Source organism: Quercus robur, chromosome 11 (assembly GCF_932294415.1).
Source record: "Quercus robur chromosome 11, dhQueRobu3.1, whole genome shotgun sequence".
Taxonomy (NCBI): domain Eukaryota; kingdom Viridiplantae; phylum Streptophyta; class Magnoliopsida; order Fagales; family Fagaceae; genus Quercus; species Quercus robur.
Window position 1 is genome coordinate 43,383,665 of NC_065544.1, and position 15,335 is coordinate 43,398,999.

A 15,335-nucleotide genomic window follows, 5' to 3' on the forward strand; every position below is an offset into this window, starting at 1 on the left:
ATAATCGAGTTATACACAGGTTTTTCCCGCACTGCTGGCATTTTTTTTTGAATCTCTACATAACTCGATTATTTAAAGATCGAGTTAGTTATACTGTTATAAACCCTGATTTCGTACTGTCCTTGTGTCAGGTGGAGTGTTTCAATGTAACTCGATTATTGTAATATCGAGTTATAAAGTATACTTGATATCCGTAAAGTCGAGTTATTCTCTTATAATTTCTGCACACCTTCTCCCACTTAGTGTGCCTTGCTCTCTGCTGAACTGAGGACTTTCTGCTGAACTGAGTTGGAACTCCTCCACGGATCAACAGCGGCTTTCTTCAAACTCAATTGAAATTTGTATCACCTCAGGTAAAAAATTCACATCACAATTTTAGGGCAATGTTATTTTCATTTGATATTGTACTAAATTTTGATTTTTTAGGTTGAATGAATGTGAAGTAAGTACATTGGTGTGATTTTGGTTATTTGTTGTAGTAAACGTTGGTGAGAAGAGAATGAAATAATTTCTTTACTATAGCAACATTTTGTATTGCACATAATTATCATTGGTCAGACATTTACAACAACATTTAGTGTTGAAGACAATGTGTAGACATTACCAACAATGTCTATTGTTTATGGTCAAATGTTGGTGTTAGTGTTAGTATTTCATTTTTAGCATGCAATAGTACACAATTTTATGAATGTCTTTGCTGTGTACCATTCTATGCAGGATTACATTATTTAGCAACAGTTGATACACACTGTTAACTTGATCATTTGGTGTTATTGTATTCAGTGTCAATGTCTGGTTCTGGCAACCCACAACTCTATAGGCCTCATGATGTGTTCACTGCTATGGGTCGTTGTTGGGTATTGGAAGATGAGTTCAGCTATCCAATCAATCCAAATTTGCGAAATAGTGCTTACGTTCACAATACCATGAGACAGGAGTGGGCTTGGTTATTTCGTGAACAACAAATATTTTATGATGAGTTGGTTGGTTTTAAGTTGCCAGTGCCTCGGCGACTCGCATCACAAATGCCCAGAGACAGCATCGACGAACTTCGTAAAGCATTGAACCGCATAAGAGAAGAAAATAATCGAATGAAGATACGTCTTAATCGATATCGGACCCAAGTCGAGATTCGAGAGTCAGTGCAGGAAGGGTGGTACGAGCATGCACAGTTCATGCAATCACTTCTTGCTGATCCCATTTATCAGTCAGACGTGGAGATGTCAGATGAAGAGTAATCGTGTCGTGTCGTGGTGTAATTAGATTTTGTTGGAGAACTATTTTGCTTAACTATGTGTTATATGTATGGTTGCATTTGTACTATGTAAACCTTATTATTGATTATGAGAAGCATGCACGTTATTCGTAATGTAGATTATTCTCACATAAGTCATAAAAGTCAAATATTCTCACACATGATGTTTTTCAATAAGCACGTACGACATAACACAGAAAACATAAAATAACTTACACTAACATTATTAACTTAACCATAGACATAACACACACACACACACACCACAGTGGCATTCATTCTGATAGGTAGTCCTCGTAGTTGAGGACATTGTTACGTTCTGCCGGAGTGAGTTGCCTGTTTGTTGCAACGGCTTGCTCCTCCGCCAATTGTAGCATATGATACCTGGACCTACGAAGTATCATAAGATTGTTCTCTTTTTTTATTTTCGTCACTGCACGCTCATATTGGTGCATGTTTTGTCGTGGCAGTGTGAGCGAGCTACGCTCGACAAGAGGCGCTCCGATTTGCAGGAGATCAATGTGCAGAGCGTTGGACTCGTTCACGCGAAAGTCCCACTCCTGTTGCAATCCGGCATAGTATTCCCTCTCGTCAGAATCTCTTTGCGTTCTATAGTTATTTGGAAAACGAGGTAGCATCCAATTACGCATTGACATTGGAAAATGTGACTTTAGATCGGTATGTGTAGAAGTTTTGCAAGGGTAGATGTATGTAAATGGGACTTCGGTATGTGTAGATGTTTTGCAAGGGTAGATGTAAATGGGACTTTATTTAGGGGTTTTGCAAGAGCAAGTATTCAGGTGGATGTGAGTATAAGTATTCACGTGAATAAAGATGATATGAGTTGACAGTATATTGTTCAGTGGCGTCTGTTGGTGCATGTGATTCGTTGAGGTAGCTGTTTCATATGGCTATAGCTTGTGCTACAGTAGCGGGCTGGTGATGTGTACTGCAAAAGAGGTTGCGTATTTATTCACGTGAAGACTATTCAACATTGATGTGCTTCATCTGACATGATTTGACGAGACAATGTTGAGCTGTGTTAAATGTATCATAAACTTCTCAGGGATGCTATAGGTACATCCTTTAAAAATGCTGCATTGCAAAAGGATGCATAGCTGTGTATTGACGTGCGTGTAGGTGATATGACTGGATAGGGTTCAACAGTGCAAAGCTATTGAGCAGCACTACGAACATCAATGTAGCAATAGGACCAATAACACTCGAAATTGATGCACAAAATTTTCTGCGTTGCTATGTGTATTGACGTGAGTGTGGATGGGTACTTCTGGTCAAGGTTCAACAATACTGAGCTATCCACCGTAGCTACAGTCATTGCTCCCTATGGTGGAATTTGGCAAGTGTGATTGAAGAAAGCTGATAACAACATTAGGTTTTGTAATGGTTGGCAGGATTTCGCTGAATACCATTCTATCTGTTATGGCTATTTTTTAGTCTTCAGATATGAAGGAAATTCAAGCTTCCATATTGTTATATTTGATAAGACTGCCACTGAGATTCAATATCCATGTAGGAAGAATTGTAAATTGGAAGATCATCAGGTAAAAATATCAAAAACTTAGATGAAGATGATACAAACATTTCTTCCTTAATGTACAAACCCATAAAACATGAAGTCAGAGAAAAGTTTGTTCTTAAAAAATTACAGATTATGTCCAGAGGAAGAGAGAGAGAGCAATCCAAGCAGCCAAAAAATTGAAGCCTAAAAATCCTTCTTTCATGGGTATCTCGTGGCCACATAATATGGTGAGCCTTTATACATAATGTGATTATGATGTTCTCTTAAATATGGCTTGGAAACATATATGGGAAGCAAGTATATTATTGGGAAGCAATTTGTCACACATCAATGTCTTGTGCTATTACCCTCCATCAAAACATATTAAGCAATGAGATTCGGGGAAGGCTGGGTTGCATTTTCGAAAGACAATAATTTAGAAAAAGGAGATGTCACTGCCAATGAGGTGATCGAAAGGACTCCTGTTGTGATTAGTGTCTCAATATTTCACTTGGTTGACCATCAGAGTTTGGACAAGGATAACCTATTTAAAATTTAAACTAGTGATGTTTATGCTTATATTTAATTAGGGACTTTGATCACTACTATGGTTTATTTCTCTGACCAGTTTGGTATGTCTTGTTCAAAACTATTCAGAATTCCTGTGCTTTATCTGACATGACTTGTTGAGACAGTACTGAGCTGTGTTCAATGTATCATAAACTTTTCAGCCATGCTCTGCATCCTTGAAAACGGTGCATTGCAAAAGAAGGCATATCTGTGTATTGACTGGACAGGGTTGAACAGTGCGAAGCTGTTAAGCAGCACATGTAGCACTACGAACAACATCTGTGTACCAATGGTGGACAGCTCACACCCAAAATTGATGCATAGCCAATTCAGGGATGCTCTGCCTCTTCGAAAACGGTGCATTGCAAAGGGTTGCACATATGTGTATTCACGTGAGTGGGGATGGGTACGTGTGGTCAGGGTTCAATAGTTTCGAGATGTTGAGTATCACATGCAGAACTACATCAATCAAGTGTAGCAATGATGGACAGCTTACCCCCAAAAATTTGCTTACACTTTTGAAGGGTCCTCTGCATCCTTGAAAATAGTGCATTGCAAAATGTTGCATATCTGTTTATTCACGTGAGCATGGATGATATGACTGGACAGGGTTCAATAGTGTCGAGTTGTTAAGCAGCACATGCAGAACTGCGAACATGACTTCGCCGAACAGTGCCGAGCTGTGTTAGCCTTTTCCAACCTCACTTGCCAAATGCTAGTATTACGAGCAGTGAGTGTAGCAACAGTAGAGAGTTTTATCCCCCTGTTTCCCTACAAACTTTTCAGGGAGTCTTTGCAGGTAGAAAATGTAGTTACATATTCTCAACATCAATGTAAAATTACATGAAGAAAACTATGCTTCCAAGTTTTACATCAATGGCTTCCGATCATCACAATTGCAATATTAGGGAGCTTTCAAGCAATGCTACAACAAACCAATAACTTGAATGAAACATTTCAAAGGCTGATCAGGCTTTTAGGCCTTTACTCTATTTTTAAGCAAACCAAATATCGTTGTGAGAGTGTGTTGGGTGAGCCATATGGATTTTCAGTGAGTGAGTGGTTAGTCTGGTTTGGACGAGTCTTTATGTAATGTATCTATATAAAGTAGGACACTATTACAACTAAGATACACAGATACGTGCATATTATATCGTGACTCAAACAACTCATATAAAAGAATTATTCGAATTATTGAATCATATGCGCGGTTGGTCTATGTGGTTTGGATCAGTCTGTATGTATTGAATCTATTAAATTTTCCTACAAGTAATGTGCAATAAATATAATTTGGAGGCATTTCACTTCCTAAGGTTTTCCCTACATTACAAAGCAAAGGACATTGTTCGTCCATGACCCACATTACTTGAATGTAGCAACAAAGAACACGTATGAAAAAAATGAGAAAGTGATTTCACATAAACTTAGCCAAAAGTAATAAACAGTTAATTTTTAGAGTTGCAAAAGTTGAACATACATAATCATCATTTGTCACACATTAACAATAACATCATGTATTGCACATAATGTGTAGACATTAACAACAACGTCTAATGTTCGTAGGTAGAAATTTTTGGAAATCATCATTGCTTGAATCTGAGAAGTCTGAAATATCTGTTTCATCATCTAACGCAGTAATTTCATTAATAGACTTCATGGCTCACTCTTACGCCTTCCCCTTTAGATGCTTCCTAGCTTTTTGGATTGCGTAAAAATGGTCTAGTCGCCTTTGCATTTGATTGTTCTCTTGTTCAAGACGAGCAAGTATGTTGGCAGGTTCATCTCTAGGTAACTCGGCAGAGCGTGCCTTAGGAACTCGTAACCCGTGCCATTGACAATACACCTCTAACTCACACCTCTTCTCGTATAGGGTTGACCATGGTGGTTCTGCTATAGTGAACTCTATTGCGGTGGTATCTGTACTTAGTTTTGTAGGTTTGCCGACCATGATGTGTCCGACGCTTCCAAGACTCTCATACGTGTATATTGGCATATTAACGAAATCTCTCTTCTTTCCAACCCATTTTCCTCCATAGTGGTCTGTGTATGTATGTAGTTGTTGATCTGTTGGAACTTGTGATGATGCATTTGTTGAAGTAGGTCCAAACTTGTTTCGCATTGTACGATTTGATGTTGAGGCATTGCGACTCATAGCTTAATCAATCTACGAAGTTAGCGGGGTAGAAAGTTAACATTATATCACTGGTGCATTTATAACCTCATTTCACGGTCCAGGCATTACAATTTCACTTATTAGGGCCTGTCATGTCAAACCCTTCAGGAAAAACACTATATGAACAGGATTTTAAATGTTCCTAATGTCACATCAAAGGTGGGCAGTAGTTGCAACAGTAGATGTAAATGAGACATCTGTGCATCCAATTTCACAATTCTGTATTCACTTGAGTGTGGGTGTGAAACAGTGTCGACTTGGGTATCCACATCGTGTAGAGCACCGAACATGACTTGACTAAGCAGCAGCGTCTGTTGGCACATGTGCTGCGATTGAAGGAGTTTGATATGACTACAGTTGGTGCTACAGAAGCAGGCTGATGACGTGTGTTTAGAGTTGGAACTTGGTCACCTTCAAACTTCGCTATATTAATTGTGTTTTGTCTTTCACCAGTAAGTTCGTAATATTAATTTATTAATTATGTTTGGTCTTTCACAAAATAAATTATGAAGATCACAGTGTTTTCTGTGATTTGGTCATTTTGAATGTCTGTAAACATCATGGTGTGTAAATATGACGGTGTTCATTATCTTTGGTCATTAAACATTTACAGGTTAAAAGCATCACTTTGGTCTCAGAACCATCACTCTTACAAATTATGTAGCGCCATAGGCTGAAACACTGAAATTTCTCTTGTAATCGTAGCCAATTGATGTGAGACTGCATTTGAGGGAATACCTACTTACTCGACTATTCGATCAAACATCGTGGTCAAAGACTTGTCGGTTTGAAGCGAGGCCCAATTTGGTCTGAATACCACATCTGTTATACCGTAGATGTTGGTGGTGGCTTGAGCTCCTGGTTATATCTGTTTAATTGTGGACTTTACCTTTACAAAATCTTAAACATCAGGGTGTTTATTATCGTTGGTCATTTTCAAGGATGGTAGTCAAAACGCTCTTCCCATAATTCGTGACTGTTGGTTAGAAGAGATTGCACATAGGTAAAACCATGTTCAACCCTGAAACTAAGCTCTCAAACAAACGCGTGCCATAATAATTTACAGGTTGAAAGCACCACTTTGCTCTTAGAACTTTGATGTTAGTGGCTTGAGGTCACTGTTATATCTGTTTAATCGTGTTTGGTCCTTCATAACATACTTAAACTTCACGATGTTTATTATCTTCAGCTCACTGTTATCTAATATATTATGTAAGCGGCCACCACTTCAGGTTTGGATTCCTCATATTTGATTAAAAAAAAATCCGTTAGACCTAATGCTAGAGTGAATGAGGTCATGCCAAGTGTCATTTTTATCTTTTTCGACGAGTCTGCACTGCAAGGTTTCATCAATAAATTTTGTAATGAAAATATGATGCATGAGGAATAGTCCAGGCGAGGATCAAATTCAGAATAATATAATTGTTGATTTAAGATCGACAAAAATATCCAATTAGTGGAAAATACATGTAAGCTCAGCAAAACCTCCAATAAAAATAGTTGCCTGAAGTCAAGATATAGCTTCAGCCATTGTTCCAAGGAAAATCTCCTAGGTGGTTCATCGTTAATATCAAAACCTGTAAACGAATTGTGCTTTCACAAAACCTTCCATTTGTATTAATAATTACTATAATCTAAAAACACGTGAGCGTCGTACAGAATTATGAAATAAATGTTATTTACACACAGACTTGGATCTACTTGATATTATATAGAATCACATAATAACATAAAAAATTCTTAGACCATTACATCCATTTCAATAATACTAATGATAGTAACGATGGGCATGAAACTAACCATCATATTAATATATCAAATTACTTTCAACGGATACCATGTTCTTCAAATTGCCACTAAAATAAAAAAATATAGAACTGTCATACAATTCTCCAAATATGTTATAGCAACCACGAACTGAAAATCGTCCCCCCCTTGGGTACAATACCCAATGGGAATCATCAAGAGTCAGATGGTGTAGAAGGTGGAACAGGACGTCTATAGTGAGCTAAGTCCGCTCGCATAACTCCAACCTCGGCAAGAAGACCATGTAGAAGCTGACCATGGGCTGCCTGAGTCGTCATAATGGTCTCCATCATAGCATGAAGAGAGGGAGGAAGAGGGCATGTATGCGCTGCATCAACAGTGTCAACATCTATCTCATCATCACCATCCTCGGCAACAACAGATGTGGGATCCCCATGCATGTCCTCATCTTGAACATCTCCAGTAGTAGACCGTACTCGTGGTCTGTTGGATGGACCAACACTGAGGTCCACAACCTTCTTTTGGGCAGTTCGCTGTTTCAGAAATTTGGCTCCTATAGGGGCTTGGATGTGAACCAACTCGTGGGAAGGAAAGTTCTTTAATCCTAAATATTTGAGGACCCTATGGATGAGAACTGGGAAAAACAAAGCATGCCTCTTATACTTGCTCCTACGCACCTTGACAATGGTTTCGATGAAAAGGGAAGGAAAACAAATGGAACTATTGGTGACAAGGGCGTAAAGCAAGATACACCTGTCTACAGGGATTGTATGGATATGAGAGATAGGGAAAATGTTGTGACAAGCTATCCTAAAGAAGATATAATTAAGCTCAGTCAACTCACTTGAGCTAATACTTCGGCCAGAATCCCGATTGTTTGATCGTCCACAAAGAACATCCATAACATCATCAATACGAGGAGACATAGAGTTTGGATAAGTAGGTGTACAAATTATAGGTACATCAAGGGCTTTAGATACGTGCTCCCTAGTTATTGTAAACGGTACACCACGTATGGACGATGCCACCTTGTGACCACCAAGATCCTCATGCACCGATAGATTCGAATAGAATTCTCTAACCAAGTCAGCTGGAGGGGGTTGTATGTTTGTACATAGGGACAGCCAATGCCTAGACTGTAGATTCTCACGAACAAAAGGATGCAGTTCCTGTAAATTGATTTGCCTTTCTCCCCAAATACGCCTACGCTTAATCAAGGTTTCAAAGGTTTGCTCATTTTCTGGCGTGAGGAACCTTAATTGATCAAACACCACTTCAGGTTCAGATGCAGCTTTGCATTTTCCCCTCTTAGTCCTCTTCGGACCCATAACTAATCGATGGTCAGTAGTGCAAACACGAGCAGCTCACACAAAAACAGAACCAAAATGAAGTTTGAAGCAGAGAACAAAAATTGAAGAGTAACCAGCTACCATGTGTAGAAAATCATGCACACAATATACTGTCTAGAGCAGTTTACAACAACACAATGAAAACCAAATATTCTTATTCACGGGTTGTTTAGTTGGTGCAATAATTGTAATGCATTTTGGTCCGAGTCAATAATTTGAAGTTAGAGACCTAGAGTATATAACAGAAGTCTTATCATATAGGAAACATACAAGTGGATTTAGGAACTGACATATATCATACCATCGTAGCTACATGTAGTAAGTTTCACCAGCTTCTACAAAAAACAGAAAATAAATTGCACAATGTACAGTTCAGACATACAACCAGCATATATCTATACCACACACATATGGAGCCACTGGCAAGTTCATTTTGTGGAAGGAAGACAACCTATGACATAGGCAACCTTACTAACAACAATGCATTTGACTAGGCAAACACACAATTTCATCACAATCTTCATAGACATAGACATAGAAGTGTGAAGCATCAAAATGCAAAATTTGAGAATAATGCACCAACAATGTGTAATTTCAAAGACAGCAACCGTTAAAAGAGTCTTACTATGTAAAATCCTCGACGAATTTGCGCGGGAAATTGTGGGTTCTAGCCGGATGAAGCGAGAGCAATCGAAGATGTAATTTCGGACAGCTGCAAGTTCTGCAGAACTGGGGAAGAGTTAATAAAAATGGGTAATAGATTGTAATGTCCATATAACTCGATTATCTGGAAATCGAGTTACATGCAATCAAATTTTCAGCACAAGGGCTTGCACATAAACCGACTGTCCGTAAATCGAGTTATGTGTAGCACAAATAACAAGAATCCAGTTAATGGTGGAACGGCTTTCTCATAACTCGATGTTGCAGACAACGAGTTAATTTCAAATAACTCGATTATACATAACTCGAGTTATTTTTCTGGGCCCCCAGATATTTGGACTGGTCCAGATGCAATCCAAGACGAATCGAAGTTTAATGGTAGGCCTGCCACAATACTCGATTCTACTTGAATCGAGTTCTGTGCAGTGGACACTCACAAGAATTCAAATTCCTCGAGATTTAGAAAATCGAGTTACGTTGTACACATGCACCCACCCAGCCCATATATTTGGACTGGTCCAGATGCGGTCCAAGAGGAATCCAACTGTATATGGCTACCTCGCACAAAACCGAACTCCGGTAAAATCGAGTTATTTGCAGTAGAATATCTCAAGAATGCAATTTCTGTGTGTAATGGCTTGCATATAAATTGATACATCATAAAGCGAGTTATTTGCAGAGTTACTCAATTTTGTAGAACTTGAGTTATTTTCACTGGTCTCCCTTAATCTTCCTGTTAGGTGTAATCATTTCTCAACATTAATTGACAATAACAAGTAGTCTTCTAAGTTGTTCCAAAAATCATGCGGAGCCTTTTTATTTAATATTTTTTATTTACTTCTTTTTTAGTGGTACGATTCTCAATAAAATGTAAGTTTCACAGTTGAGTGAAAATTTCTTTTTCATGAAAATTTCTTGAGAAAATGGATTTAGAAATAATCCAGACTCATGATTCCTTATGACAATGATAGAATTACTTGCATTTCTACCGTGTGGATGACCCACTTTCATAAGCAGTTAATGGCAGCAGTTATGATAGGAGTCTGACAGATGTTGTTTGCAGGTTTGTTTAGTTCAAAGATGATGTTTTTCTATAAATTTTGGTGTTTTGAATGCTTCCGTGTATCCTAAATCTCTCTCCTTTTTTATTTTCCCCTTATATTCATCCTTGCGTTTGCAACACTACTGTTCTTTTGAAGGACTACTGCAACAAAAAAAAAAAAATATCATCCATTTTGTGTAGATTTGATTTCAATATAATTTAATTATCTTATCCAGAAGCATGAGTATGGTCTCTCGAATTTTAATGTTTTTGTACATGAAGGGAGCTTGGCATTGGAATAGTTCCATACAGTCCTCTTGTTCGTGGTTTTTTAGCTGGCAAAGGAGCCGTGGAAAATTTGGCTGCAAATAGCGTATTGGTACATATTTCACCAGTATTTTGTGTTATTCATTTGTAAGATACAAAGATTTTTCAGGAAACAATGATATTTTTCTTTGAGCAACGATTCATCAAGTTCATTGAATAAAATAGTACATATTTTAGTCCTTGCAGTTTACAAGAAGTTCCAACTTCATCTATAACATTTGAAAAATTGCTACCAAGTGAAATTTTGAAAATTTAGCTATCAAGCTTTTCAATTTGCCACATTATATTGATTGACACAATTGATGGATTAACTTCTCACTTATTTTTTAAACATCTAAATTTGCAAACATCAAAAATAATGACTAAAAATTATTGCACATGGTGTTATTGTATTAAAGTGTTACAATATATACAAAACATACAACAATGTCATCTGAAAAGAACAAAATCCTATAGCAATAACAATGTTGACCCCCCTAAAATAAAATCCAAGAGTCGCCATTCAATGTAATATAATTGAATGACATGCAAAAAAGGCCAAAATCCAAACAAAAGCGCATAAAAAAATACAGCATCACATTCATTTTAAAATACTTATGAAAGTTCATCATAGTAATTAAAAATTTCCCAAGAGTGAAACTCTAAACATCACAAAAGTACCCAATCAATAAAGTTGCAAACTGGGATGAACAAAATAGGGATGAATAGTAAAGTTGCAAAGTAAACACACTCTAAACATCACATAATATTATCATCACTTTGCATCCACCCTAACCACTTAGTCTTGGCACTTGAAAATGTGGACGTTTAACACAACACCGTCCCTCATAATCAGCTCAAATACGCAAACATCTCCTACTTGCAAACTATTTTCCCTCACAAACGCAGACCAACCAGCTGATACGACACATGATGAACCCCCACTTCGTTCATAAAGGTATAGCTTCACAGGCCATAATCGGTCCACAATCTGGAGCTTGACAGGGAGTATACTTGCTTTGGTGTAGTCCTTGGTAAACCCGTCTCTTGGTAAGTAGTTGATAATGTGTTGGGGTAAACTCTGTACAAGGAACAATAACAGATATTTAACAAATATATTCCAGCAACAAGTATCTAATTGATCTACATCTTTTCACCTAAAAACACAAATAAGAAAAAATCATTACGAACAAAATGTCCAGCCACAAGTATCTAGTGTGACAATCTTTCTAATTGATCTATGAAAAATGATAGTTAATGGGAGTTGCATTTCTAAATTACAAAAATATTCCATTTTAGTGAAGCTAAAAGCTTACCGCACGATCCTTGCCATTAACGTAGGATGGACGCATGATAACAGTGAAAAGGGGATTTTCTGATTTAAAAGCATTGGCTATAACAAGATTTTTAGCTACACCACCGTCTTTCTTAGGATGGGCTGATCCTGAAAGAAGTTGAAAATACGAAGTCATGCACATAAAATTAATAGAGCAGAAGCTAAACAAATCAACCAGTTGCTTACAAAAGTGTAACATTCAAACCTGAACCCTCTCCCCTATAAAAGTGTTTGATGATTTCAACAGAGCTATCATCACTCTCATCATCTTCGATCCTATGAACTTGGAGTTCGTCGTCTAAAGTATAGTCTATTTCTATTGCAGTGGCATCAAATATGAGTACATGAAACTGTGAATTTCCTTCATATTTGAAAACCAGCAAGTGCCCCACTGCTACACCATGAGAGCTTGCAAATTCGGACCAACCATTTTGAAACCAAACCCCCCCAGCATGTTGTGTCAACTTGACTTTCCATTTTCTACCATTTGGAATAGTGAGAAAGGCCATATCTGACAGGTCCACTCCAAATTTCTGCACGAACTTATCTGGAATCCGCTGTAAAAAGAATCTCCATAACATAAATGCAGGCTAGGGAAATAAACACATGCAATCAATCCTTATACACAATGCTAGAAAATAAAAGTTTGATGATGGCAGAATACTTCTTAGTTACAGCCCCCCACTCCCACACAAAAAAGAAAAGAAAATCAAACAAAATAAAATGTAATCCTACAACATTGACGTTATATTTAATAGCTATAACAGTAACAAATCTTATGAATTTTGAAACCAAATTATACAACCTAATCTTATAACCAAAATAACCATCAACAGCTGTCAACATTTTACATTTCTCTGTTGTTGTTGAAATGTAAAAAATTTTGGGGAAATGTTGTATTTTGATAATGTGTCTGTGATTTGGTTTTGGGGTGTTGGGGAAACATTGAAGATGACCCACTTTTGTTTATGGGCAGGATTTGGATTTAGACGTAGTAATTTTTGCCACTTAGCCACTTCATAAGTTTGTGAACTCTAAAAAACAAATGATAAAAAGAGTGAACGATTTCTGTATCCTAGTTTGATCCCAGGACACAGTTTCACAGTTTAAATTGAGTTATACATCTGTGGTCTACTGTAAGCCCTATCACATTTTCAAAAAAATGCCATCTGCTCTTGCTCTGTATTTATTTTTCCTCAATCTCTACCATGCGCTTATCCCTGTTTCATTTTTTGTTCATATAAAAGTGTACGATGCAAAAGTACTATGTTATGTGACTGTGTTCTTCTTAAAGTGTAACCTACGTATTGCAAAATGAAAGTTTTTCTGACTACATGTAACAAATGTACATTTTTTTCAAGAATCACAAATAAAGAAGATGAAGTGTTCGAAGTGTATATTAGCATATGATTTTCAGAGGAATCTAGTTTATAAATGGAAAAAATACTTACAAGCTTTCCTTCCTGAACAGCATTCGGCAGAATAATCTTGAAAAAATGTGGGGACCGATCAGCAGGACCATCGTCGTTGTCTCTCCGCCATTGAGAAGCCATTGTTCTGGTTCTCCAAACTTTCGCTGAGAGGAAGTTGAACAGTTGCTGCTTCGTACGTTTGAGCACTAAATAGTGGGTTGGTCATACACATAACCCGATTATTAAGAAATCGAGTTATGTGTACTGGGACTAAAAGGAGTCCATGCTGTGCGTAGTGTATCTCAGAGGAATCCATGTTGTGTGTGGTGGTTTGGAAGTCCATTTGAAGTAACTCGATATCCTGAACATCAGGTTAAAGTAGAATTACTCGATACTCAAGAAATCGAGTTATATGCGAATAACTCGCTTATAGAGAAATCGAGTTAAGATAATTGGACTGGTCCCGAGGCAATCCAAGAGGAATCTAAGTGTAGACAATGGTGATCAACGTATCTCGATTCTATAGATATCGAGTTTTGTTCAACATAACTCGGTAACAACTAAATCGAGTTAAGTTGACTGGGCTTCCTGACCCAGCCCAGATAATTGGACTGGTCCAGAGGCAGTCCAAGAGGAATCCAATTGTAGACAATGGTCTTCAACGTATCTCGATTCTAAATATATCGAGTTTTGTTCAACATAACTCGGTAATAATTTAATCGAGTTAAGTTGACTGGCTTCCCGACCCAGCCCAGATATTTGGACTGGTCCAGAGGCAGTCCAAGAGGAATCTAAGTGTAGACAATGGTGATCAACGTATCTCGATTCTATAGATATCGAGTTTTGTTCAACATAACTCGGTAACAACTAAATCGAGTTAAGTTGACTGGGCTTCTTGACCCAGCCCAGATAATTGGACTGGTCCAGAGGCAGTCCAAGAGGAATCCAAGTGTAGACAATGGTCTTCAACGTATCTTGATTCTAAATATATCGAGTTTTGTTCAACATAACTCGGTAATAATGTAATCGAGTTAAGTTGACTGACAATGGTCTTCAACGTATCTCGAAGCTACAGATAGCGAGTTCTTCTCAACATAACTCGGTTATAAGGAAATCGAGTTACCTTGACTGGGCTCAAACACCCAGTCCAGCTATTTGGACTGGTCCAGATACAGTCCAAGAGGAATCTAGCTGTGTAGAGTGCTCTCCAACGTAACTCGGTACCCTATAAATCGAGTTATTTTGAACGTAACTCGGATATAGAGAAATCGAGTAACTTAGATACTTGACAATTGAGAATGGATACAGTCGAAGGGGATTGAAAATGGACTGCAACGTAACTCGTTATCTTTAAAATTGAGTTTCATTTAGTATAACCTTTCTACTTGTAGTTTTGCTTGCGATTTGCACTGTTCACACCCATTCAGTATCGTGCTTATTCATAGTAAAAGTGGACCTGCTGACAACCATGCTGTGAACAACAAGTCATCCATACAAATCATAACCAACCACATCCATCAGTAACATTCCCCCATTTGCATTACGCGAATAAAAAAATCATCCATATATACAAGCTTATTTGTAAGTAAAGAGCCTCTATGCATTTAAATCAGTTGATGTACAAAAATAAAAAGTTCCATTTCTGCATTTTAAACATTCTTCACAATTGTATGTTGAAACTTGGACAGCATCCGCCAACAATGGTTTTCGGCAAACATGGAGTCATAGCATTTGAGTGACACCTTCTATTTGTTCTTTTCAGAAGTTGCCTCCTTTCTGAGGAGTAGCCAACACAGAAATTAGTATACAACCCATGGTAATTAATAAATTGAATTGACAAATATATATATATATAAGCTTCAAGCTTGCCTGCTTAAATGAGGAGCATCTACAGTTACACCTTGGCAACAATTACAAATCTGCAGCAAAACATATACAGTTAG

At 37.6% G+C, this 15,335-nt stretch overlaps 2 protein-coding genes across 2 annotated transcripts; one reads left to right on the forward strand and one right to left on the reverse strand.

Annotated features, from left to right (window-relative positions):
* Positions 1 to 243: 243 nt before the first annotated feature.
* Positions 244 to 1,378, forward strand: LOC126707223 (uncharacterized). The gene is made up of 2 exons (XM_050406816.1): positions 244 to 353; positions 784 to 1,378. Exon 2 carries the CDS (start codon positions 789 to 791, stop codon positions 1,236 to 1,238), a length of 450 nt encoding a protein of 149 aa, XP_050262773.1. The 5' UTR covers positions 244 to 353; positions 784 to 788; the 3' UTR covers positions 1,239 to 1,378.
* Positions 1,379 to 12,162: 10,784 nt separating this feature from the next.
* On the reverse strand, positions 12,163 to 13,533 carry LOC126705070 (B3 domain-containing protein At4g01580-like). The gene is made up of 2 exons (XM_050404024.1): positions 13,432 to 13,533; positions 12,163 to 12,537 (listed from the first exon to the last, which is right to left on the reverse strand). Exons 1-2 carry the CDS (start codon positions 13,531 to 13,533, stop codon positions 12,163 to 12,165), a joined length of 477 nt encoding a protein of 158 aa, XP_050259981.1.
* Between the last annotated feature and the right edge of the window lie 1,802 nt (positions 13,534 to 15,335).

Excerpts from the sequence above, each read along its gene's own strand:
- LOC126707223 (XM_050406816.1), top strand. The coding sequence starts at position 789 with ATGTCTGGTTCTGGCAACCCACAACTCTATAGGCCTCATGATGTGTTC.
- LOC126705070 (XM_050404024.1), bottom strand. The coding sequence starts at position 13,533 with ATGGCTTCTCAATGGCGGAGAGACAACGACGATGGTCCTGCTGATCGG. Across the intron at positions 12,538-13,431 it reads CTGTTCAGGAAGGAAAGCTT|CGGATTCCAGATAAGTTCGT; the intron begins GTAAGTATTTTT and ends TTCTTTTTACAG.